Raw genomic sequence first — 25,763 nt, 5'->3', positions numbered from 1 at the left:
CAAAATAAGCTGGGCCTGGTGGCGCATACCTGTAATGCCAGCTACTCGGGAGACTGAGGCAGGAGAATCGCTTGAACCCAGGAGGCGGAGGTTGCGGTGAGCTGAGATCGTGCCATTGCACTCCAGCCTGGACAACAAGAGGGAAACTCTGTCTCAAAAAAAAAAAAAAGAAAAGAAAAAAAGAAAAAGAAAAAAGGCCAGGCGCGGTGGCTCAGGCCTGTAATCATAGTACTTTGGGAGGCTGAGGCAGGCGGATTGTCTGAGCTCTGGAGGCTGAGGCAGGAGAATCTCTTGAACCCGGGAAGTGGAGGTTGCAGTGAGCCGAGATCGTGCCACTGCACTCCAGCCTGGGCTACAGAGTGAGACTCTGTTTCAAAAAAAAAACAAAAAACACCTCTACTGAAAATACAAAACTAGGCTGGGTGGGGCATGGTGGCAGGCGCCTGTAATCCCAGCTACTTGGGAAAGTGAGGCATGAGAATTGCTTGAATCTGGGAGGTCAAGGCTGCAGTGAGCTGAGGTCACACCACGGCACTCCAGCCTGGGTGACAGAGTGAGACTCAAAAAGAGTCTCAAAAAGAACATAGTAAAAATTAAAATAAATAAATAAATAAATAAGAAAAAAAAGGAAGTCTGACATGCCTCTCACTGGGTGAAAATCAAGGTGTCAGCAGGGCTGTCTGTGTTCTTTTCTGGAAGCTCTGGGGAGGATCCATTTCCTTGCTTTTTCTGGCTTCTGAAGGCTTCCCACATTACGTGGCTTGTGGCCCCCTTCCAGTGTCAAAGACAGAAATGACAGGTTAAATACTTCTCATATCACATCACTCAACCTGTCTTTCCTGCCTTCCTTGTCTACTTTTAAGGACACTTTTGATTACACTGGGTTTGCCAAGGTAATCCATGATAATCTCCCTATTTTAAGGGCAACTGATTAACAACCTTAATTCCAATTGCAACTTTAATTTTTTTTGCCATGGAGCATAACATATTCAGAGATTTCACAGATGGGGACATCCTTGGTGGGGGGGCATTGTTCTGCTTACCACAGTTTATCAGTAGATGAGAGAGAAAACAGAGAATTTAGGGAAATCATATATACATCTCTATTTTCTGCTGAGACATCTCCACAGTGTCTTTACAGACTGATAACTAGAGCTATTTCTCTAGTTAACAAAGGCAGACTGGGCCTTCCATTTCAGGTATTTACCACAGCAAATGCCAAGCTTCTTTGTGCAAACGTTTATGTGTGTGCTAAGCATTTTAAACAGACCTTTTGCATCACTCTATTTTCACACTGTGAAGGACGTAACGTAGTTATGAGCTTTGAAGATGGACAGACCTGAATTTAAATTCCGACTCCATTACTTATTACCCCTATGAACCTTGAGCAATTTACCTAATCTTCCAGAGGTTTAATTTCCTCATCTGTAAATTAAGGATTAAAAACAGCTAGCAGAAAAGGTTATTGAGTGAGTTGAATACAATAATGCATGTGAGGCCATGAGCAGACGCTCTAAGTATATTTTGAATCGTTTTTCCCTTTAGATGTTTTCCCAGATACCTGGCTCTCTGGGCCTAGGACACATAGTCCCAGAGGGTATAAATCTAGTACTTGGTTCCAACATGGTTTTGCTCCCTAAATACTCAAATAGTAGACAAGAAGATATACCTGAAGCCTGAAGGAGGCAAATGTAGTTTACAAGGAAGGGAATACTCTTTGTCATATAAAATAACAGTAAGTTCACTAAACTAATTAATGCATAAACTCAACTAAAATTGTGAGTTAATAAGGTTGTGATGTAAACTGAATAAAACATAAAGAGTGGTTTGTTCTAGTTGGTGATCACAAAAATATATTAGTAAGGAAAATTAATAATAGCTTGTGCTATGTGTCAGGTCCCAATGTGAAGTGCCATACAAACATCTCATTTATTTCCACCAACTACCAGGTGTTATCCCTGTTTTACTGAAAGCAAACCAAAGTTAAGGAAAGGTGCATAACTTGCCATCATTATAACTGTCTAAACTGATGAAGAGTATGTTATCGTCAAGTCTTACGCTCTTAAGGATGTGGGGGTACATCTATATCTTCTGCGGGCAATGATGGATGGAATATTGGGCTGAACCAATTAGTATGTTAATTTTAAACTTCTCCTTGAAGAAAGGATCTATGGTAGGTATTAGTAGCGAGAGATGAGAGGTATCCTCATATCTTTTAATTTCATATTCTTTTCCTATGAGAGAAGGGCAAGAATCTAGGACATTAATTCAGTTAACTAATATTTATTGGACATTTTCTATTTTCCAGGGATTACGACATATCCCTCTTCTACATTTATCATTTAGACTTCAATTTTCTTCACTGAAAATTGAGGGGCTTAGTTTTAAAGTTCTTTTTTTTTTTTCCCCCTTTAAATATCTAAGAGCCTATAAATCCACTCAATCTTCATTTTCTCCCAACTAGACCTAAAGTGGCATGCAGAATTACAGTGAGATACAGGTGGGCTGTATATGGTAGTTCACAGCCACAATTGGTGGTGGGGAGAGTAAAGGTTATGATTTCCTTTTTTCTCTACTTCTTCCTATCCATATTTGCATAAAAACATGGTCACACATTCTTACTTGATTACTTGTAGAAAGACACATTCCAATGATACTAACACCTTTAGGGTAAAGGACATCTCTTCCTTCACAATTTATTGCAGAATGCTGAGTTTACAGGAGAAGCTTGAGGAATGCTTAAGCAATGTTCAGTTGATATGAAAAGTTTTATTAGCTTACCTTCTAGTCTATTTGCTTTAGTTGCTGCCAAACATCGATAGCCTTTCAAATCAGGATCCTTCCTTAGAGAAGTTTGCAGGAGGGCTTCAATTTCCATACACCAGATTAAATGCTTTTCCTTCTCACCTGTTTAGGCTAATGGCCTTCAGTGTTATGCAGAGTAAAGAAATTCTGTAGCCTCCATTCAGAAGAACCATTCTGTCTGAAAAAGAAAAGGCTAATTCCAGCAGAGTCATTAAATGAAAATGAGACACTTCAGAAAAATTCAAAAAAAAAGTTGAGTATTCTTGAGGAAACGCAAATTGTTTTGCTGTTTAGACCGAGATAAGCTCTTCAAAGCCTGTTCTCAAGCTGATTTAGTCTATGAAAATGATTTCTTATGTATGGAGGTTTTCCTATAACTTTACTTTGCTGTTGATAAATTTCTTTTTTTTTTTTTTTGAGACGGAGTCTCGCTCTGTCGCCCAGGCTGGAGTGCAGTGGCGCGATCTCGGCTCACTGCAAGCTCCGCCTCCCGGGTTCACGCCATTCTCCTGCCTCAGCCTCCCGAGTAGCTGGGACTACAGGCGCCCACAACCGCGCCCGGCTAATTTTTTGTATTTTTAGTAGAGACGGGGTTTCACCGTGGTCTCGATCTCCTGACCTTGTGATCCGCCCGCCTCGGCCTCCCAAAGTGCTGGGATTACAGGCGTGAGCCACCGCGCCCGGCCAAATTTCTTTTTTATACTAAATATTTTTTGGTGGAAACTGTTTAGACCTATAACCTTAGAATACTGGCCTGACTTGGAGAAAAATGAACTTGAAAAGAATCCTGTGATATATGGAGCACACACCTTTACATATAAAAATTAAACTACTGGCCCATAATCAATATAGCTTGCCTCATGATAGATTATTCTCTGGCTAAATTTATAACAGGCACTCAACAAAAGTATCCATCGTTTATCCCCTAACATTAAGTAGTAGCTGTAGAAGCTAGTGATCAAGTAAGTACGAAAAGAATCTTTAGAGGTGGAATGTAACTGTATGCAGTAGCAGTAATTCTGCTCCATTTGTAAGGAGGGTGAAATGAGATATGGTCATGTATCCTCTTGGTACACAAGTTCCATAGGCTATTGAAAAACAAGTGTATACCCTCTTATATCTGCATTCCTTATTCTTGGAAGAGCTTATAAATCTTCTTTAGACACTTAACAGTTATAATTCTCCCAGGGAAACTAAGGAAGCACATGAGTCATGTTTCTTGACTTTGATGTTGTATAATCTGAAAATTATCTATAGATGCTTTTTTTTTTTCATTGGTACTAGAAAATTCCGCTTAGGCTCAATCAGTATCCATTTCTAAACTTCTGCAAGAAAAGCTTTAACTCCTTTGACATGCCAAAAATCAGGTGTGAATTAAACAACGAATGCTTTACTTCGTTTTCACCACTGGTTCTCCAGTCAGAATCTTTTCAATTCATCCTCAGCCAATGCCTGTCATCCACGGCCTGGCAACACACCCTTTCACCTCCTCATACCCCGTGTCTTCACTTTCCCAGTCCTTTGGCTGCCCTCCGGTTTCTTCCCTCACATACCTGTCTGACTAGTTCCCAGAAGCCTGCAGAGATTGTTCTCCGATTTTAATTTGGCTGCCACAAATAAAGAGCTTGGAGTCCAAATACTCCTCTCTCAAAGAAAAATCTAAATGGATATAATTTATAAGCAAAATAATACTTCTGTTTTTTTCTCTATAAACAAATCATGCATGGGCTTTTAAAGGAGAGAAAGAAGAGTGGATTGACAGAGAAAATAACTGTCTAGGATAGAGGTTAGGAAGACTGAGAGAGCAAGAGAAAAAGCATCAGTCCCAGTTGTTAATCCACGAGGCATCCCCCAGACCCTTCTGTAAAGGTTAATGAAGGCAGTAAGGCAGTTATCTTTGTTTTGTGCACTGATGCAATCCAAGCTTCCATGATTTAGCACATAGTAGGCGCTCTACAAATAGTTATTGAATGCTGAACGATGAGCGAATAATTAAAAACCGGTAAGTTGGTACCATAAATACAATGACAAAGGCTCCCCGATCAAATGTTTAGTGTTCCCAGAAACAGCCCTATTGTTCTACATCTCTATACTCTGGCCTTTTCCCGTTTTTGTCATTCGAACTCATATACATATTTCAATCGAAGCACACACAAATCTCTGAAATGACAAACTTAAGTGTTATCCAAAGGAAGTTATATTAGGTCGCTGCTTTGAAAATGAAGTCAACTCCTAATGGGTTAGCTGTTTCTGCAGCATTCGTTCCCGCCTTCTTGGAGTTGAGGTGAGGGATTAAACAATCAACCTTCTCCCTCCTTTCTCTCATTCTCAAAGTTTTTCTGGCCTTTTCTCTCCTTTCCTTTGCCTCATTTCCTTTCCCAGTCTATCGTTTCTCTAGGGGTCGTAGCTTTGCTGTTTCTCCTTCTCTGCCTCTTGGTCCCTTTGATCCTTTCTTTCTATCCCTTATTCCCAGCAGCTCCAGAAAACACCTTCTTTCTCCCCTTCTCACGTCACTTCCCTCCCTTCTCCCATCTCCCTCTCCTCTCCGAGAAGTGCGTTCCCCACTAGAGGCCAGCACTTTGTTAGTGTTCTCCCTCCAACCGGCGAGCAGAACTCGGAGAGAAAGAAGGGGGTAAAAAAAGAGGAGAAAGAGAGCGAGAGAGGAAAAAACCCCGGGGCCTGGAGCGCAGAGGCCCGGGAGCTGCGTCGCCATGGCAACGGGCGCCGGCAGGAAACGAGGGACTCGCGGGAGGGAGGGGGCGGAGGGCGCCGAGGGGAGGCGGAGGGACGGGGGAGGGGTCCGGCTGCCCCGGAAGCACCTCCCCGCAGCCCCCTCCTCCAGCCCGGCCCGCAGCCCCCGGCCTGCGGCCCCCACCTCCTCGGCCGGGCAGGAAGTGACAGGCCCGGAGCGAGCTCCGGAGGCCTGGCTGAGCCGCTGCCGGGCCCGCACCCGGAGCGGCGGGAGGGGCGGGGAGCCGCGGCCGCGCCGGGCGCCTCCCACCCCGCCCTCGGCGCCCCCGCCCCTCCAGGAAGGGGAGGAGGCGAGGGGAGCCCGCCGCGGAGGCCGAGCGAGCCCCCAGCCCAGCCTGGCGACTGGGGACCCCGGCACATGAGGTGGACGCCCCCGGGGAGGACTTGGGTGCAGAGCCAGGCGAGAAGGTAACCGGGCGACCGAGGGCCGGGGAGGGGCAGGACCTTTGGGGGCTTGGCTGCGCGGGGATGTTTCCTCAGCCACCTCCATCTGTGTAACGCCCCAGGTACCTCCCCCAGTTGCTTTCCCTGCCTACCTCTGGCGCTGAGCTCTGCGGTCCTTCGGCTCTGCCTGTCCGAGTCTTCTGGCTATTCATTCTGCTGCGCTTCATGCTGTCTGTCCGTCACCCTAGCTGCCTCTGACTGCTCATTTTCTTATTCATTTTTCCTTCTCTGACTTTGGTCCTTCCAGCCGAGCATGCTGTCTAGTTATCTCCCTGCTTTCGTGGTCCCCTGGGTTCTTCAACCTCCAGTTCGTTGACTTCTGCCTGTCTCCCTGCTATCTGTATGCACATGTCCCTGCTCACTTGGGTCAGTTCACTCTGGGCGCACCACTGGATCCACCCCCTTCCCCCGGTGTATTTGATTTCTCTTTGAAACATCATTTTCATCAAGGTTCTATATAGAACCAGGACCCCTGGGCGTCTACTCTCCCTGTTCTCTTGATTATTACCATGTCTTTGGCACAGTCTTCCCTGAACCACCCCCTTCTCCCGTCCCCCTTCCTGTGTCCCATCCTTTCTACATGATAAGAGTTTCGTGCTTAGGGATACTGACTTTCTCCAACTCTCGACCCAATACTAAGTCCACTTCAGTGTCCCTTTCTAGCTCCCTTCGGTAGGTCTGTGCGCCTACCCAACCCCATGTATACCCCACATGCTACCTTTTAGGATGACCGTGGCTTAGCTACTTTGGGGACATCTGTGGATCAGCTTCTCACTCTCTTCCAGTTTAATTTTGAAAATTTTGATTCCTGGTGCTGCCGAAACTGCTTGTCTCCATTTTTCGTATTTAATCTTGTAGTCATAGTGTTGATCACAAATGAATACATTTATGTGCCTGGGATCCAGGAATCCTGGTTTTGGTGGCAATTTCCCTCGATTTTATTGAGACTTTTAAGTTGGTCCCTTTACATTTTTATTTCTAGTTCACAATCAAAATAAAATTGTTAATAAGAATTCAGTTTTGGGGAGACGAGGGGTGATACAGTTTGTGAGTATTTTCACATGTGAACGTAGGAATTATGGTCTCTATACCTAGCAAAGGGGTCTCAAGTCTCTGAGTCCAGTGAACTAAATCCAGTAATCTATAAAACTGTGCCGTGCTGCCTCTAATCCTTACCCACTTTTTTTCTTCACATGCTGATAATGAGGATTCATGGGTCTGTATCTGTTTAGTGCTTTGATATTTTGGCAAAAGATGTGGGGAGAAGGTAGACTAGTTGAAGCTGATGTGATTTTTCCTATGTACTTTTTGGGTTATATACATGTTTGCAGTGACATTTGCTAGTCCTAAATGAAACTAAAGATTTGGGGGTGGGATAATGGTGTGATCGGATGGTACTGGGAATGAGATAATAAGAAATATCCTCAGCTTTATTGCCAAGGCCAAGCAGTTTGATTTTATTTACTTTGCTTGTTTGTTTGTTTTGGATGCAATCGCTATGACCAATCCATTCACCCTAATAAAACTGTTGACAACACTTAGCAGAAATTCTGGTTTGATGTTTATATTCCTAAGCCAAATAATATTTTGGTGACCTGATATTGGCCCAGTGCCTCAGAAGTAGAGAAAATAGTGTGAAGCTTAACGAAAGAGAAAAACAAAAAGAATGAGTAAAAACCTTATTGTCATTTAGTGCTGCTTTGGAAGAATATTTCTTCTTCTCATCTCCTGTCTCTTTGCTTGGTTCTTAGCAATGTTTTCATATGTGTCTTTTTGCAAATTTAAGTGTAGTCCCCAGTGGGTAAATTCTGACGTTAGTAGACTACAAAGTTGCATCTTACTTTCTTGAAGATTTTCATTGTGTGTATTTCTATGTTGCATACCCCGGAGTCATGTCTTAAAATGATATATTACATTCAGTATGAAGCCGTCTTTGCAGTGAGGAAACAGGTATAAGGAGGAAAACCGACATGCCTGAGGTGTTATTAGTAGCCGGAGCTGGAACCAGGCAGCTATTTGGGCTATGTGGGCTGTAGGTGAGCTCTTCTGCCTCCTACTATTATGACCTTTCATGACCCACTAAATGTGTCTGTATCTTAAGGTCCTCCTCCATAGAATGAGGATAACGAGTACTCACTATCATAGTGAATGACACTGCCTTAATCAGAGTTTGGTTTGAAGAAGCATGCGTTAGTCTAAAGACTTGATACTTACTAGGGCAACTTCTTTAATCTCAGAAAACCTTATTTCTTAAATTGTAAAATAAGGATAACAGTGTTAACAGCACTGCTATGAGAGAGAGAGTATAGGTGAAGTGCCTAGCCCAGTGAAAGGAGGCAACCAGTGGCTCCCCAGTATATGGTGACTCATTTGGATGATAATGCGATGCAGATGGAGACGAAAATGAGACAGCCAAAAGTTTTAAGTGGGTAGATTTTAAACTGTTAAAAAATGCTATGGGAATGTAAGGTAGCTTTGGTATTGTAAGGTGCCATCTCACATTCTGGCCATTTTACTTAGTGACATCCATGAGGGAATATGTAAAGGCTGTTTCTTTTGAGACTGCATAGCTTCAAAAGATGGTAATATTGGGAAGACATGGTTGCAAGAGTATACTGAAGATTTGGGAGTTTTAAGATGAGAAATCATGGCTTATGGAAGAGGAGGAAGATTCTCAGATACTTAGGGATTTCTTGTGTTCTTGAATAATAACATGAGATAACAGCTTGGGATCAAGATATAAGTTTTAACCTTTTACTGCTTCCATCTAGGTCTTGAGTCAGAGCACCAGCCTTGGGGACCCTGGACCGCTATCATGGAGACTGAGAGCGAGCAGAACTCCAACTCCACCAATGGGAGTTCCAGCTCAGGGGGCAGCTCTCGGCCCCAGATAGCTCAAATGTCACTGTATGAGCGACAAGCAGTGCAGGTGAGGCTCAGCTCTGAGGGGCCGTGGTCTGTGAGTCTTGGCTTGTGGTAGGCAGTGATGCTGGAAAATAATTGTGCTCAGTTCTTTTTCAACAAATTGGGGAGAGTTGGGTTAAATGATGACTAAGCTGTCTTCCAGCCCTGAGAATCTTAGGAGTTTACAAGGTTTGGGCAAGCAAACAGTGAAATCCGGTCTTTCAAATAAGGATTTAAAAAACAACATTCAGTCCATCTAGCTAGATTCTAACTAACCCTTTCTCATCCTGGATTGCCAGGTTTTTAATCTTTGGCCATTCTTGTAAATCCCCTTGAGTAATAGAAGTATCATGGAACTCTTTAGAGATTTATTTTTAAACAAACAGCAAATTCCATGTTTGTATTAATTCTGTTAGGGAATGAGGTCTTTTAGTAAATATTTTGGTTACTAGAATAACTATGCATATCATAAAAATAGTTCCAATTATTGAAGAATAAGAATTCAGTAAAGTCCAGTTAGCACTAAAACCAAACTACTGTTCATTTTATAAATCTGTATTAGCATACTGTAAATATGTAAAAATGCCAATTGGTTGAATTCGTTGAAAATTTTACCTGATGGAATCTTTTAGAAGCCACTATTTATTTTTTCATTATTTCCAACCCATTAGGGCTCTATAACCTTTACTCTCTATCTAAAATATACTTTTACATTTTCTCCTTTTCTTTCTTTTTTTTTTTTCTTGAGACAAAGTCTAGCTCTGCTGCCCAAGTTGGAGTGCAGTGGTGCGATCAGGGCTCACTGCAGCCTCAGACTCCCAGTTCTCTCATCTTATCCTCCTGACTAGCTGGGACTATAGGCACATGCCACCATGCCCAGGTTTTTTTCTTGTTTTCTTTACATTAATCGGCATCTTGTTTATTTTCACCCTGTCTAGTCTTTGCTATGGCATGTATTTCCAGCTCCCAATTGGAGAAATAAGTTTGTGTAAATTGCACTGCTTTGCTTTTCTTACATTCTATGGAGAATAAACCATAGAATTACAGTCATGCGTCACTTAATGACAGGAATATGTTCTGAGAAATGTATTGTTAGGCAATTTTGTAATTATGTGACTGTCATAGAGTGCACGTACACAAACCCAGATTATATAGCCTACTATACACCTAGGTTATATAGTATAGCCTATTGCTAGGTTATATAGTATAGCTCTTGTGTATGTGGTCTGCCATTGACCAAATAGTGGTTATGTGGTGCATGACTGTGATTGTTTCTTCCAGTTTTTAAAGGACCATATAGACTTACTGAGGCAGAGGCAGAAGGATTTTTTTTTTTTTTTTTTTGAGATGGAGTTTTGCTCTTGTTGCCCAGGCCGGAGTGCAATGGCGCGATCTCAGCTCATTACAACCTCCGCCTCCCAGGTTCAAGCGATTCTTCTGCCTCAGCCTCCCTAGTAGTTGGGATTACAGTCCCGCCACCATGCTCAGCTAATTTTTTGTATTTTTAGTAGAGGCGGAGTTTTCACCATGTTGGCCAGGCTGGTCTTGAAACTCTTGACCTCAGGTGATCCGCCCTCCTAGGCCTCCCAAAGTGCTGGGATTACAGGCATAAGCCACTGTGCCTGGCTCAGAAGGATCTCTTGAGGCCAGGAGTTCAAGAGCAGCCTGGGTAACATAGCAACACCCCATCTCTAAAAATAAAAAAAATTAGCTAGACATGGCGGTGCATACCTGTAGTCCTAGCTACTTGGGAGGCTGAGGCAGTCAGGAGGATTGTTTGAACTAGGAGTTTGAGGTTACAGTAGACTATGATCACGCCACTGCGCTCCATCCTGGGTGATAGAGCAAGTTGACCTTGCTCTAAAAAAAAATGAAGGAAAAGGCTGGGCGTGGTGGCTCATGCCTATAATCTCAGCACTTTGGGAGGCTGAGGCAGGCAGATCACCTGAGGTCAGGAGTTCGAGACCAGCTTGACCCCACATGGAAAAACTCTGTCTCTACTAAAAATCCAAAATAAGCTGGGCACGGTGGCGCATGCCTGTAATCCCAGCTACTTGGGAGGCTGAGGCAGGAGAATCACTTGAACCTGGGAGGCGGAGGTTGCGGTGGTTGCGGTGGATTGCGCCGTTGCACTCCAGCCCTGGGCAACCAGCGAAACTCTGTCTCAAAAAAAAAAAAAAGGAAAATAGCTGTTGAAGATTTAGCCCAAACTCCCATCTCCTCTGGTTTCTGTCCTTCCCATGGCCACACAAATATAGTGATTTACATAGAATAGGAGCTAGGAGTCCATTCTAAATATTTTATCCTCTCTGTCTTTTCCTAGGCTCTGCAGGCACTGCAGCGGCAGCCCAATGCAGCTCAGTATTTCCACCAGTTCATGCTCCAGCAGCAACTCAGTAATGCCCAGCTGCATAGCCTGGCTGCTGTCCAGCAGGTGAGAGGTCAGCAGCCAGCTGGCCCGAGAGGGAGGGGACAGGCACTACAGGTGGGTAGGGGAGATTTTTTTGGGCATATTGCATCCTATACTAAGCCAGGCTGCAGGCAGCCTCTTATGCCTCCTGTCTCCTGTGGGAGGATGGATGCATCTTAGCTTCTGGGGTTGCAGTAAGAACTATAAAATCACTTTTTAGATGTAGAGTGGCTATGTTCTAGACCTGCGCTGTCTATAATCTAGACCTACACTATCTAATATCATAGTCACTAGCCACATATCGCTATTGAGTGCTTGAAATGTGGCTAGTCTAAATGGAGACGTCCTATAAGATTTTAGAGTTAGACTACTTAGTACAAAAAAGGTAAAATATCAGTAATTAAAAAATATTAATTGCGTGTGAAGTGATATTTATATTGGGCTAAATAAATTAAATTATGAAAGTTAACTTTTCCTGTTTCACTTTTTAAAAATTTGCATAGTAGAAAATTATATATGTGGTTCACATTGTATTTATATGCGATACCTCTGGACTAGACTTGCATTGACTCATGATATGACCTGACCAAAAGATCTTTTTCCGGCTGGCCACGGTGGCTCACGCCTGTAATCCCAGCACTCTGGGAGGCTGAGGCAGGTGGATCACTTGCAGTCAAGAGTTCAAGACCAGCCTGGTCAATATGGTAAAACCCCCTCTACTAAAAATACAAAAATTAGCTGGGCGTGGTGGTGTGCGCCTGTAATCCTAGCTACTCTGGAGGCTGAGGCAGGAGAATCACTTGAACCTGGCAGGCGGAGGTTGCAGTGAGCCGAGATCATGCCACTGCACTCCAGCCTGGGTGAAAGAGGCGAGACTCCTTCTTAAAAAAAAAAAAAAAAAAAAAAACCAAAAAAAAACACATCTTTTTCCACCTAAAAGAGAGTGGGAACTGGAGGGCAAGTTGCCTCTCTGCCCCAGGAGGGTTATGTGGGACTAACTGGTTAGCATATGTGGTAATGTGAGGATTATCGGGCTAGTGAATATACTTTTCTTTACCCTAAAGTGGAATCTCCCTGTTTATAAAGTCAAATCTCTATGTTTTGTGCTTGTGATTTATTACTAGAAGACTGAGAGCTTTTTCCTTCACTGTCTTTGCTACTTCTTGTTTCCCTTCCCCTTTAACAGGCCACAATTGCTGCCAGTCGGCAGGCCAGCTCCCCAAACACCAGCACTACACAGCAGCAGACTACCACCACCCAGGCCTCAGTGAGTACTGCCTCTCCCACTGAGAGGCGTCTCTACCTGGGTCTTTGTCCCTGGGTTAAATTACTTTGTGCCGCTGATCTGAGAGTGTGTATTGAGCCGTCAGTGGATAGTTACTGCTCTTAAGTAGAGAATAGTAGTACAGGGGAAAGTAACCAACATTAATCTGTATTGGAGTCTCTAAAGAGGAAGTCTAAGGAAGAAAGAAAAGAAAATTCTGGGGAAGAAGAGGAAATAACAAAGAAAGGGACTAATCCCTGAACTCTTCAATGAGAAGTAAAATCTGTGCTGTTTCAGTCTTTTGTCTTCTCAACTGTTAACACTAGTGGTTAGAGACTGTTGGTTTTTTTTCACTTCGGTAATACCCTAAAGTAACCAGGATGACAGTTTTGGATAGGAAGACATTATTCATTTCCCCCGGCTCCATGAAAGTGAAATATTCTGTTCTTGACTGTGTAACTCTGATTTTGTCAGTCATGTACATTTCCTTTTACTTCTCCCAAATCCTTAGTCCTGGTTCCTTTCTATACCACACAGATCAATCTGGCCACCACATCGGCCGCCCAGCTCATCAGCCGATCCCAGAGTGTGAGCTCTCCCAGTGCTACCACCTTGACCCAATCTGTGCTACTGGGGAACACCACCTCCCCACCCCTCAACCAGTCGCAGGCCCAGATGTATCTACGGGTAAGCCACAGATGCAGCCACCATTGCCCCAGGGGCATGATTGTCTGGCCCTGGCAAATAGTTGAGTGAAAGCCGGTTTTATTTTTTTTGTTTGTTTGTTTTTTTTGAGACAGAATCTCACTGTGTCACCTAGGCTGGAGTGCAGTGGCACAATCTCGGCTCACTGCAGCCTCTGCCTCCCGAGTTCCAGTGATTCTCCTGCCTCAGCCTCCCAGGTAGCTGGGATTACAGGCACGCGCCACTACACCTGGTTAATTTTTGTATTTTTAGTAGAGACGGGGTTTCGCCATGTTGGCCAGGCTGGTCTGGAACTCCTGACCTCAGGAGATCCGCCTGCCTCGGCCTCCCAAAGTGCTAGGATTACAGGCGTGAGCCACTGCGCCCGGCCAAAAGCCATTTTTTAAAACCATGGTTACCCTGATGTCTTGAGAGAAGCTGGGACCTACTTCCCATACTTTACTTAACCTAGAAGTGATGCTCTCTGTTCACAGGTAGCCTGTAGATTAAATTAAGATATTATGCTAGAAAATACTGGCTTAACATTTGACTAAATTAGTGTTAGATATAGTCAACCTTTAAACCTTTGGCACAAGTATACAAATTCTGTGTTATCGCCCAGCCTACTGAGCGATATATATAAGTACTTGTTCTAAAATCCTAATTTTCTCTATTTCTTCGACGTCTGACTCTTTGACATCAATCTGTAGTTTTCTGTGCATTCTAGGTTTTCTTCTGGATGGTTCATCACATGTGGAGAGTATGAGGCTCCTGGGTTGGTGTGGAACAGGCAGGGCTCAGCTGTTTAATATCTTCTGTTTATTTTGTCTTGTGGTCCTTCCTTTCCATCTCTTCTGTCTCTTCTTTCCCTCTTGTCCTCTTTGCTCTTCGTCTTCCTCTCCTTGCCAGCCACAGCTGGGAAACCTATTGCAGGTAAACCGAACCCTGGGTCGGAATGTGCCTCTAGCTTCCCAACTCATCCTGATGCCTAATGGGGCAGTGGCTGCAGTCCAGCAGGAGGTGCCATCTGCTCAGTCTCCTGGAGTTCATGCAGATGCAGATCAGGTTAGTGGCGATGACTTTACCTGTGGGTGGGCACTGGGTAGGATGAAGGGAATGACCATCGACCTGGGTCCATCCTTCTGCTTCATTACACTTTTCAGAATTCTTACTTTTTGTGTTTTGTTTTTCCTTCCCTTAATCACCATAGAAGTTGAATCCCATATAACCTTTGAGTTAATTTGAGTTAGAAAGACAAGGAGATTTGCCTGAAAATAGTCTTGTGGATTTGGGAAATCTTATTTTCAAGATAGGGTAAATTTCCTTACCATCCTTCAAGTCTCCTGTGAGTCTGTTTTATTTGGAGAGTCTTAATTCTCTCATAGTACTGTCAGAAGAGAAGAGATTGTTGAGAGAATTCTTCTGTTACTTAGATCTAAAGCTGACCTGGCTGAGGAATGACCTTACTGGAGGAATGTTTGGTTGCTTCTGTTTGTAAGTTACTCTAGTTCTCAACTTTCACTCTCCTCTTCCTGTTCACTGTTTTTCCCAGTAAAGGTCTTCCTCACCGTTGCTTCCTGTGACTTATTCCCAAAATACATGTATTTTTGAGCCTGAAATTTTAGCTTCTTATGGATGGGACACAACCTCGGATCTTAGGATAATTACTCCATCCTTTTAGTTTATCAGTAAGCTGGTAAATGTTGAGTTCTTCCTGTGTGTACTTTTGGCCTTCCCTGTTTGTGGGTCCCATACCTGCAGGTTCTGCATCTTTGGCTTCCACGTCCGCAGATACAACCAACTGCAGATTGAAGATATTTGGGGAAAAAACCAATTAAAAATAGCAATACAAGAATTAAAAAAATACAAAAATACAGCATAGTGTAACTATTTACATAGTACTTACATTGTATTAGATATTATAAGTAATCAAGAGGTGATTTAAAGTATACAGGAAGATGTGCTATGTGCATAGATGATATGCAAACACTGCTCTGTTTTATAAAAGGGAATTGAATGTCTGCAGATTTTGATGTCCATGAGCCTGGAACTAATCCCCTGTGGATACCAAGGAACAATTGTATTAGAAATTTTGCAGGTTTGAAAAAGAAATGTGAGTCAGGTCTTCAAAGAGCTTAGAGAATGAAAGTGCCCTAACTAGGCTGGGTGTGGTAGCTCACTCTTGTAATCTCAGCGCTTTGGGAGGCTGAGGAGGGTGGATCACCTGAGTTCAGGAGTTCAAGACCAGCCTAACCAATATTGTGAAACCCCGTCTCTACTGAAAATACAAAAATTAGCCGGGCTTAGTGGTGGTGTGCCTGTAGTTCCAGCTACTTGGGAGGTTGACACAGGAGAATTGCTTGAACCCGGGAGGCAGAGGTTGCAGTGAGCCAAGATCGCGCCACTGCACTCCAGCCTGGGCGACAGAATGAGACTCCATCTCAAAAAGAAAAAAAAAAAGTGCTAAACTAAATGGTGCTAACTTTGAGTGAAACATGAGTTTGGAAAAGAATTGGTTACATGACTTTGCAATGCCTTATTGGGATACTTGAGCAGAGTCTTGAAGGGTGAGTGGATTTGATTTGGAGTGAGAAGAAAACTGGAGAGAGAACAGCAAGCGTAAGAGCATAGTCATGTATTTAAATATGAGTATGTGTGGTGGGCGTTGGAATGAGGGAATAAATAAAATAGAATCAACAGGCCTGATGATAGAAGAGGTCATTGCTAGGGTGGATCATAAAAGCCAAGTAAAGGAGGTTGTAGTTAACTTCATAGGTCACAGGGATCATTGCAGAATAACAGGATGAGGAAAGTATTTAGGAAGAACTGTAGGGAGAATAACTGTTCTAATACTGTTCTAATAGTTCCTGGAGAAGAGAAGTTAGGGAACCTGCTAAGAAACTCTTGGGGTCCTCTAGCTGTAAGGCAAGCCTTTGTTTTAGACTTGGTGATAGCAGTGGGAGCCAAGAATGAGGTTGGTTCCGTTTCCATATCCAGTTCTTTGATTTATCCACTCATTCCTTCATCAGATATTTGAGTGTCAATATGTGGAGGAACAGAGGGCAGTAGTTAAAAATACGCATCCGATGGGTCAGATTCCAGCTCCACTACTTACTGTGTGACCCTGTGCAAATGATCTGACATCTTTCTGTTATCGTTTTTTTCGTCTGTAAAACAGATATTGTAATATACCTACCTCAGGATGTGTTGTGAGGACTAAATGAGTTGCTGTGTTTAACTGCTTGAAGAGTGCCTGGACGTAGTGAGTGTCCAGGAAGAACTGCTATTATTAATGTATCAAACATTCCTTAACCTTGGGTGCCCAAGAAAGTCATAATCACTTCTTTTGTGGAGCTCATAGACCATTGAAACACCAGACATTAAACTAATAGTCACCTGAATGGGGAAATAATTGAGAAAGTACCAAGTGTTCTGAGAATTTAGAAAGGGACTTAATTTAGCTTTGGCATGGGGTGTAGAAGTCAGGGAGGTGACATTTAACTTGGGGTGTGCAGAAGTTAGCCAGATAAGGATGTGAAAGGAGAGTGTTGGAGGCAGGAGAAGAGTGTGTCCAAAGGCCCTGAGGAGGGCAGGAACTTGATTTGTTTGAGGATTTGAAAGTCTTATATTCTTGGAGTTTGGCAAAGTGGGGCTAGATGGGTAGGAGGAACCTTATCTTGCAGGGCTTTGGGGGCTGTGTTTAGGATTTTGGGCTTTTTATAAAAAGCAATTGGAAGCTATAGAAGGATTTTAAATAAGGAAGTGTCATGGAGAGATTTGAATGTATTTTTGTTTTGTTTTGCTTTTTAAATACCATGTTCATTTCCTCTTTGGAGACTAAACAGATATGGTGTGAGTGTGACTGTCAGGAGAATAACTGTTCTAACGGTTTAAGGGAAAGATGATGTTTGTATTGGGGGTAGCAGTGGAGATGGACAGAAATGCATATATTTGAGGATAACTTGGAAGAATCATTGAAGAGGGTAAACTAATTTAATAGATGGGGGAATTAAGGGAGATGCCAGATATGAGATCTGATATAGCAGTGGGGTGGCCGGTGGTGCTGTTTATGAGACGACGAATGTAGAAGTGTATTTAGAGTGAAGTTCAGTTTTGGACATACAGGCTTAGAAGTGCTTGTGAGCCATCCATGAGGAGATACTGAGACTGCAGTTTTATTATGTGGTTCTTGAGCTCAGAGAAGAGGTCTGGGTTGGAGATAAACATTTGAGAGTAGTAGACATATAGATGATAATTGAAGTCCCCCATCTACTAAATTAGTTCACCCTCTTCAGTGTTTAAAATTGCCTGGGGAGGCCGGGCGCAGTGGCTCACGCCTATAATCCCAGCACTTTGGGAGGCTGAGGCGGGTGAATCACCTGAGATCAGGAGTTTGAGACCAACTTGGGCAACATAGTCAAACTCGGTCTCTACTAAACATACAAAAAAAATTAGCTGGGCATGGTGGTGTGTGCCCATAGCCCCAGTTACTGGGAGGCTGAGGCAGGAGAATCACTTGAATTTGGAAGTTGGAGGTTGCAGTGAGCCAAGACCGTGCCACTGCACCCAGCCTGGTTAACAGAGGAAGCTCCATCTTAAAAAAAAAGGCCCAGCGCTGTGGCTCATGCCTGTAATCCCAGCACTTCGGGAGGCCGAGGCAGGTGGATCACCCGAGGTCAGGAGTCTGAGACCATCCAACCTGATCAACATGGTGAAACCCTGTCTCTACTAAAAATACAAACATTAGCTGGGTGTGTTGGTGCACCCCTGTAATCCCAGCTACTTGGGAGGCTGAGGCAGGAGAATCACTTGAACCTGGGAGGTGGAGGTTGCAGTGAGCTGAGATCATGCCATTGTACTCCAGCCTGGGCAACAAGGGTGAAACTCCATCTTTAAAAAAAAATGTTTGGGGAGATAGTACAGATTGAGGAGAAGAACGTTTAATATGGGGCCCTGAGGTAGGATGAAGCTCCACTTTGGAAAAGCAGTTCAAGATGGATAGAGGGTAATGGGATGGCAGAGGGAATGGGAAAGAGCAGCAGATAGGAAAATCTGGACTGTAGCGTCATGAAGACAAGGGAACGAAATGTTATAAGATGTGCGTGTGTGCATGCGTGCGTGCATGGGCAGGGGGGTTTTATTAATAGGGAGGGAGAGTGGTTTCAGTTGAGTTTGGGGGGTGGTGAATCCAAAGTAGTATGATGAGTTTGAGGGGTGTGAATGGCTGGTGGGAATGAATACGGTGACTGTAAATAGCTATTTAGAGTTTATCAGCACCAGGAAAGGAAGGTGGAACCGGGGAGGGGAATGTGCATTTCATACATGGTGATGAGGGAGCCAGTGGAGAAGGAGAAGTGGAAGAGGAGGCAGTGGATCTTATATGCTCCTTGAGATGGCAGGAGGAGATGGGATGTAGAGCACAGAGAAGGATTGATTGCCTTTTGATAGGAAGGAGAGAAGGGAGAGAAGGGAGAAGTGATGAAGTAATGCTCATATAATGGTTTTTGTTTTCTTTGAAGAGGTGAGGAGGAGGAGGAGAAACAGAAGGTAGCCTGAGGTATAGGGAGAGAGTGGGAAAGTTTGAAATAGCCATTATGGAAATGAAGCTGATTGGAAAAACTATATATTAATGATTACCAGATAATATTATATACTAAAGCACCCAATCCTGATGATTCTTGTTAATATCTCTCAAAAGCCATCACCTCTTCTCTACTGCTTCTCCTCCTGCCTGAATGCAGGTTTTAATTATTTGAACCTGTTCTGTACTAGTTTTCTTTCTTTTTTTTTTTGGAGACAGAGTCTCTCTGCTGCTCAGGCTGGAGTGCTGTGGTGTGATCTCGGCTCACTGCAACTTCTGCCTCCTGAGTTCAAGTGATTCTTGTACCTCAGCCTCCTGAGTAGCTGGATTACAGGCTTGTGCCACTATGCCCGGCTAATGTTTTGTATTTTTAGTTAGAATATGGGGTTTCTCCATGTTGCTCCTGCTGGTCTCGAACTCCGGAGCTCAGGCAGTCTGCCCACCTTGGTCTCCCAGGGTGCTGGAATTACAGTCGTGAGCCACTGCACTGGCATATTGTACTAGTTTTCTAAATGGTCTTCTTGACTTCAGTCTTACCTACTTGTAATTCTTTTCTGCATTACTATCAGGAAACTTTTACTAACTTCTTTTTTTAGAATAAGAAAATATATGTTGTTACTACTAATTTTTTAATTGTACTTCTGGTACACAGAATTTGCTAATATTATAAGCCTTGGGTCATGACGCTCTCTCACTGTTGGTCTCGTCATAACCTTTTAAAATTTATTTACTCAGTAACTTTTAATAATGTAATAAGCAGTGTGCAGTTCCATCTATTGCCTTCCCTTACCCATAGTAAGGAGCCTTCTGATTTCTAAGTCCATTCTTCCCTGGGGTCCTTTTTTATATAGTTTTATTGCATCTCTGTATTTCTAAAATGCCCTTTTTATTATAGAAAATTTTAAACATATACAAAAATAGAAAAAGTGTGAATTCCTGTGTACTTACCATCCAGCTTCAACAATTATCAACACATGGCCATTGCATTCAGGCCCTTCTCCGCCTGTGGAGTATTTTGAAGCAAACCCCGGACACCATATATATTTTTTAATTGTATTGAAATGTATAAGGTACTCATGCTGTATGTACACTTTTGGAGAGTGCTTTCTTAGTAACATTGTCATGATCCATTTGTTTTGTTGGAGTCATTGTAGTTTATTAATTGTAGTTTCTACATACTGTTCCATTGTATGAATATACTATAGTTTATTCATCTTCTCTTCTGTAGATGGCCCTTTGGGTTGATTCCAGGTTGTGGTTGCTATGAATAGTGCCACCATGAACATTCCTATACATGCCTCCTGTGGTACATGGCAAGAGTTTCTCTTGTGGAATTTCTGGGTTAGAGAGTGTGTGAATGTTCAACTTTAGGATATGATAACAAATATTTTCTAAAATAGGAAGTGTATTGATTTATACTTCAATCAGAAATGTATAAATGTATAAATGAATGTTTATTTTGATTAATAACCTTTATTGGCTTCCTATAATCCGTTAAGCAGGCATCATTCTTTCCCTTTATCCATATTTTAGAGTACTGACTATGTGCCAGAACTATGAAGGTGCTAGGAATATAACAGTGAATAAGACAGATAAACTTGCTGTTCCCAAACTAAAGTTCAGATTCCTTATTTCAACACACCAGGCCCTTAATGGCCAAGCACCTTCCTACTTCCTTATCCACAGCCTGCCTTCCTAGCTTCGTTTCTTTCCATTCCTTGTAATTTACCCCAAACATAATATTTATAATTTCTAAAAATACAGTCTTTTTAGAAATTATACATATTTTCTATAATATTTAAAAATAATGTCTTTTTTTTTTTTTCCCCTCCACAGACAGGGTCTCACTCTGTTACCCAGGCTGGAGTGCAGTAGCATGATCTCAGCTCACTGCAATCTCTGCCTCCCAGGCTCAAGTGATCCTTTCACCTTGGCCTCCTGAGTAGCCAGGACTACAAGTGTTTGCCACCATACCTGGCTAATTTTCTGCATTTTTTGTAGAGGCAGTGTTGCCCAGGCTGTTCTCGAACTCCTGAACTCAAGCAATCTGTCCATCTTGGCCTCCCAAAGTGTTGGGATTACAGGCGTGAGTCACAGCGCCTGGTCTAAATAATAATCCTTTTTTGGCTCTGGCCTTGCAAATGCTATTACCAATATCTTTAAACCCCCACCTTCACCATTGCCTACTGAGTGTCAGATCAGCATCACGTGTTTTAGGAAGCCCTTTCTTGATCTCCCTAGTCTTAGTTGCTCTTCCTTCTTTGTACTCCTATGGTACTGGGTGTATATCTATACATCTTATATCGTAAGTGGTAATTTTCTTGTCTTCTGTAGTAGAAAGTCATCATTAAGAGCAGAGACTGTGTCTTTCCTCTGCATTTCCAGTATCCAATGTAGTACCTGAGGCATAGTAGGTTTTTGGGAGGTGCTGAATGGTTGAATGGCGAGGTTTTGGGAGGTGCTGAATGATTGAATGGCGAGGAAAGGGGTAACTGAAGAGAGATTTTGAAGCAATAAATGACCACACTTGATGACACACTTGCTAGTGAGTGAACGTGGCTGAAAAATTAGATATGGTTCCAGAGTTCCTCCCTAGGAGGTAGGAAGGCCTTAAAGTATATTGTAAAGGCAGAGATACGAGCTGAGGTATTCTGTGGAATATGACACAATAGCTATCCTGGCTGCTTTTGAATCTTTGACCTTAATGCCTCCAGTCCTCCTTTTCTCAATCTGTTTTTTCATGTCTTTCAGGTGCAGAACTTGGCAGTAAGGAATCAACAGGCCTCAGCTCAAGGACCTCCAATGCAAGGCTCCACTCAGAAGGCCATTCCTCCGGGAGCCTCCCCTGTCTCTAGCCTCTCCCAGGCCTCTAGCCAGGCCCTAGCGGTGGCACAGGCTTCCTCTGGGGCCACAAGCCAGTCCCTCAACCTTAGTCAAGCTGGTGGAGGCAGTGGGAATAGCATCCCGGGGTCCATGGGTCCAGGTGGAGGTGGCCAGGCACATGGTGGTTTGGGCCAGTTGCCTTCCTCAGGAGTGGGTGGTGGGAGCTGTCCCAGGAAGGGCACAGGAGTGGTGCAGCCCTTGCCTGCAGCCCAAACAGTGACTGTGAGCCAGGGCAGCCAGACAGAGGCAGAAAGTGCAGCAGCCAAGAAGGCAGAAGCAGATGGGAGCGGTCAGCAGAATGTGGGTATGAACCTGACACGGACAGCCACACCTGCGCCCAGCCAGACACTTATTAGCTCAGGTAAATTGTCACTCCTAATGTCATTATTCTCTCAGAATTAATGTGAAATTTTCCTTTTTTTCTTTTTTTGCCTTTTTTTCTTCACCTTTTTGTTTTTTCCCCGCTTCTGTTGGTCCTTGAATAGAGGAAGGAATGGGAATCATATCAGCCTTGAACATATTATTTCAGGGTCGGAGGACAAGTGACAGATACAGATCTTATCTGTTTCTACCAGGCAATAGTCAGCTTACAAGTTGCCCTGTCCGCTTTCTTAGGCTGTTAGTTCTTCAGTTTATCACTCTGTCTATTCATTCATCACATCTTACTGAATTGCTTGCTGTTTTCTAGGAATTACTGGGGATACATTTTTGAAAAGCAGATTCCTTGTCTTCATGTAACTTAGCATTTACTATAAGGGATGAATTCTCTCCTCACTGTTTAATGTGGTTTGGTCCAGCGTAGAGCAGATATAGTACAAATGCCTTAGAGCACTTAAGACTAATAGAGAGGTGGGGTGCGGTGGCTCACTCCTGTAATCCCAACACTTTGGAAGGTCGAGGCAGGTGGATCACTTGAGGTCAGAGTTTCAGACTAGCCTGGCCATCATGGTGAAACCCTGTCTCTACTAAAAATACAAAAATTAGCTGGGCATAGTGGTGTACGCCTGTAGTCCCAGCTACTCTGGAGGCTGAAGCAGGAGAATAGCTTGAACCCGGTCGGCAGAGGTTGCAGTGAGCTGGGATCGCACCACTGCGCTCCAGCCTAGGTGACAGGGCAAGACCGATAGTTTATACTTGCTTTCAGACTGCGGGTAAGATGTAGTTAGATGTGTGTATCTTATTTGGTCAAGTTGATTTTTGCCTTTTTTGTTTCTAGCACCTTAGTTGTTGATATACTTAGATAATTTACTCACACAAAAAATTAAAAGTTAGTTATTATTATACTTGGTATTTACATACTCTAGCAGTTATATTTCTAAAGTGCTTTATCACATGCTTTGATCTCTGGACAATCTGGTGCAATATGGAGAAGTAGAGTTTGTCAATCCCAGTTTATAGTGGAGGAAACTTAGGTCAGAGCTGACAGGTGCTGACTGTTAAGACTTAGATAGTGATCTAAGCTGATGGTTTGTAAAATCCAAGTCATTCATGGGAAGATGTTGGTATCTTTAACTCTGTGAATATCTATTTTTTCAGTGAATATTAAGTGCTTCTGAAGTGTCAGGCCCTGAGCTCTGTATTAGGGATATGAAAATAAATAAAACATTGGATTCAGCCTTTGAGAAACTCCAAGTCTAATGGAGGAGGGGCTAACCATTCTTCTTTGCTGAGTACAGAGTAAAAGAGTACAATATTTAAGTATGGCAAAGATAAGAGACACAAGAAATTACTGAGGCTCTGAAATGATTGAGCAAGGGAGTTCTTTCTCTGGGATCTTTAAGACTAGTGGTAGTTGATAATGTCTGATTCAGTGGAAAGAGTATGGATGAAGTGATGTCCAAGTTTCATACTGACTAGATTTATTTTCACCGCATAATTCCAAAGCTAGGTATACCTTGGAAAAATGATTTTACTTTTAATTTAGAATGGTTATTATTCTCTGCTCTTTTTTTCTCTTTATTCTGTTCTGGGATTGTTCCTACAGCCACCTACACACAAATCCAGCCCCATTCACTGATTCAGCAACAGCAACAGATCCACCTCCAGCAGAAACAGGTGGTGATCCAGCAGCAGATTGCCATCCACCACCAGCAGCAGTTCCAGCATCGTCAGTCTCAGCTCCTTCACACAGCTACACACCTCCAGTTGGCGCAGCAGCAGCAGCAACAACAGCAGCAGCAGCAACAGCAGCAGCCGCAAGCCACCACTCTCACTGCCCCTCAGCCACCACAGGTCCCACCTACTCAGCAGGTCCCACCTTCGCAGTCCCAGCAGCAAGCCCAAACCCTGGTCGTTCAGCCCATGCTTCAGTCTTCACCCTTGTCTCTTCCACCTGATGCAGCCCCTAAGCCACCAATTCCCATCCAATCCAAACCACCTGTAGCACCTATCAAGCCACCTCAGTTAGGGACTGCTAAGATGTCAGCTACCCAGCAACCACCACCCCATATCCCAGTGCAAGTTGTAGGCACTCGACAGCCAGGTACAGCCCAGGCACAGGCTTTGGGGTTGGCACAGCTGGCAGCTGCTGTACCTACTTCCCGGGGGATGCCAGGTCCAGTGCAGTCTGGTCAGGCCCATTTGGCCTCCTCGCCACCTTCATCCCAGGCTCCTGGTGCACTGCAGGAGTGCCCTCCCACATTGGCCCCTGGGATGACCCTTGCTCCTGTGCAGGGGACAGCACATGTGGTGAAGGGTGGGGCTACCACCTCCTCACCTGTTGTAGCCCAGGTCCCTGCTGCCTTCTATATGCAGTCTGTGCACTTGCCGGTGAGTGATGTCTGATGGTTTTGAGGGCACTATTATGCATGAGAGTGGACCTGGGGCTGAGTGGAAATAGAGCTTAATTTAATAGGGGAATAAAGAGTTAAGAGGGTTAATACTGGTATTTATCTGCTTTTTCTGTAAGAGAGTGACACATTAATATGTATAATATCTGAACTTTATACTCCTAAATTTGTTACTGATACTATTCTGGGTTTTGGGTATGTAATAAGTTAGATCAAGATAGCCTTAACCAAATCAGTCCTTGAAAAAACAACAGTTCTTGGTTGGTCTGCATGAATATAGGGTCTCAAGACCTAGGTCAGGACTAAATCATGTTACATTTTCTTTTGTCCTGATGTAAAGTTATTAGGAATGACCAGGAATTTTAGTGTACCATGGGAAGTAGATAAATTGGCAAATCTGGAACTAAGAAAATTTTCTTTGAAAGAGATTATTTATGGTAATAATTGTGGTTCCTTGTTATCCTTCATTTGTACATCTTTGTTTCTTTCCTCTTCTTTACTCTATAGGGTAAACCCCAAACATTGCCTGTCAAACGCAAGGCTGACTCTGAGGAGGAGAGAGATGATGTCTCCACGTTGGGTTCAATGCTTCCTGCCAAGGCATCTCCAGTAGCAGAGAGCCCAAAAGTCATGGATGAGAAGAGCAGTCTTGGAGGTGAGTAACTGACTTCTAAAATGCTGTTGTAGTGCACACAGAGTAGAGAAATGTTCTGAGTGAGCTAAAAGATAAATCTGGTTGAGTAGAAAATGGACCAGAAGTTGGTGGACAAATGAATAGATCCAAAAACAGGGAATCCAGGGTGAATTGTCAAGGGTAAACATAGATTATTATGGAAGATCATGCCGGCTCAACTAATAGATGGATCAATATTTCATCTCATGTCTATTGCTTAATCTGTGTTTATTTTCCAGAAAAAGCTGAATCAGTGGCTAATATGAATGCTAATACCCCAGGCAGTGAACTAGTAGCCTTGACCCCTGCCCCATCAGTACCGCCTCCTACACTAGCCATGGTGTCTAGACAGATGGGTGACTCAAAACCCCCACAGGCCATCGTGAAGCCCCAGATTCTCACCCACATCATTGAAGGCTTTGTTATCCAGGAAGGAGCAGAACCTTTCCCGGTGAGGGCAGGGCCACAAGGTGGGACTTTGAAGTGGGGACTTGGTTTGATTGTTGTCTTTTCAAACTCCAGTAAAAATAAAAGGCACAGAACTATTTAATTAAAGAATGGTTCAGTTACGCTGT

At 43.4% G+C, this 25,763-nt stretch overlaps 1 protein-coding gene across 12 annotated transcripts in view; it reads left to right on the top strand.

The window, feature by feature from the left end:
• Positions 1–5,694: 5,694 nt before the first annotated feature.
• The window catches only part of PHC1 (polyhomeotic homolog 1), a 27,193-nt gene continuing 7,124 nt past the window's right edge, over positions 5,695–25,763 (top strand). The window contains exons 1-11 of one of the 12 annotated variants that reach the window (XM_045364713.2): positions 5,833–5,964; positions 7,208–7,220; positions 8,772–8,929; positions 11,228–11,338; positions 12,501–12,581; positions 13,116–13,265; positions 14,172–14,327; positions 21,595–22,087; positions 23,711–24,495; positions 25,023–25,170; positions 25,428–25,639. In XM_045364713.2, coding sequence (XP_045220648.2) covers positions 8,816–8,929; positions 11,228–11,338; positions 12,501–12,581; positions 13,116–13,265; positions 14,172–14,327; positions 21,595–22,087; positions 23,711–24,495; positions 25,023–25,170; positions 25,428–25,639 — 2,250 coding nt within the window. In that variant the 5' untranslated portion in view covers positions 5,833–5,964; positions 7,208–7,220; positions 8,772–8,815. Of the gene's footprint in view, positions 5,965–6,007; positions 7,221–8,771; positions 8,930–11,227; positions 11,390–12,500; positions 12,582–13,115; positions 13,266–14,171; positions 14,328–21,594; positions 22,088–23,710; positions 24,496–25,022; positions 25,171–25,427; positions 25,640–25,763 lie in introns of those variants that run through there. The other 11 variants (XM_065523731.1, XM_005570053.4, XM_074006259.1 and 8 more) reach the window with 11 other exon arrangements.

Source organism: Macaca fascicularis, chromosome 11, assembly GCF_037993035.2.
Source record: "Macaca fascicularis isolate 582-1 chromosome 11, T2T-MFA8v1.1".
Classification (NCBI taxonomy): Eukaryota; Metazoa; Chordata; class Mammalia; order Primates; family Cercopithecidae; genus Macaca; species Macaca fascicularis.
Note: the sequence above shows the minus strand (reverse complement) of the source record. Positions and strands in the feature narration are given on the sequence as shown.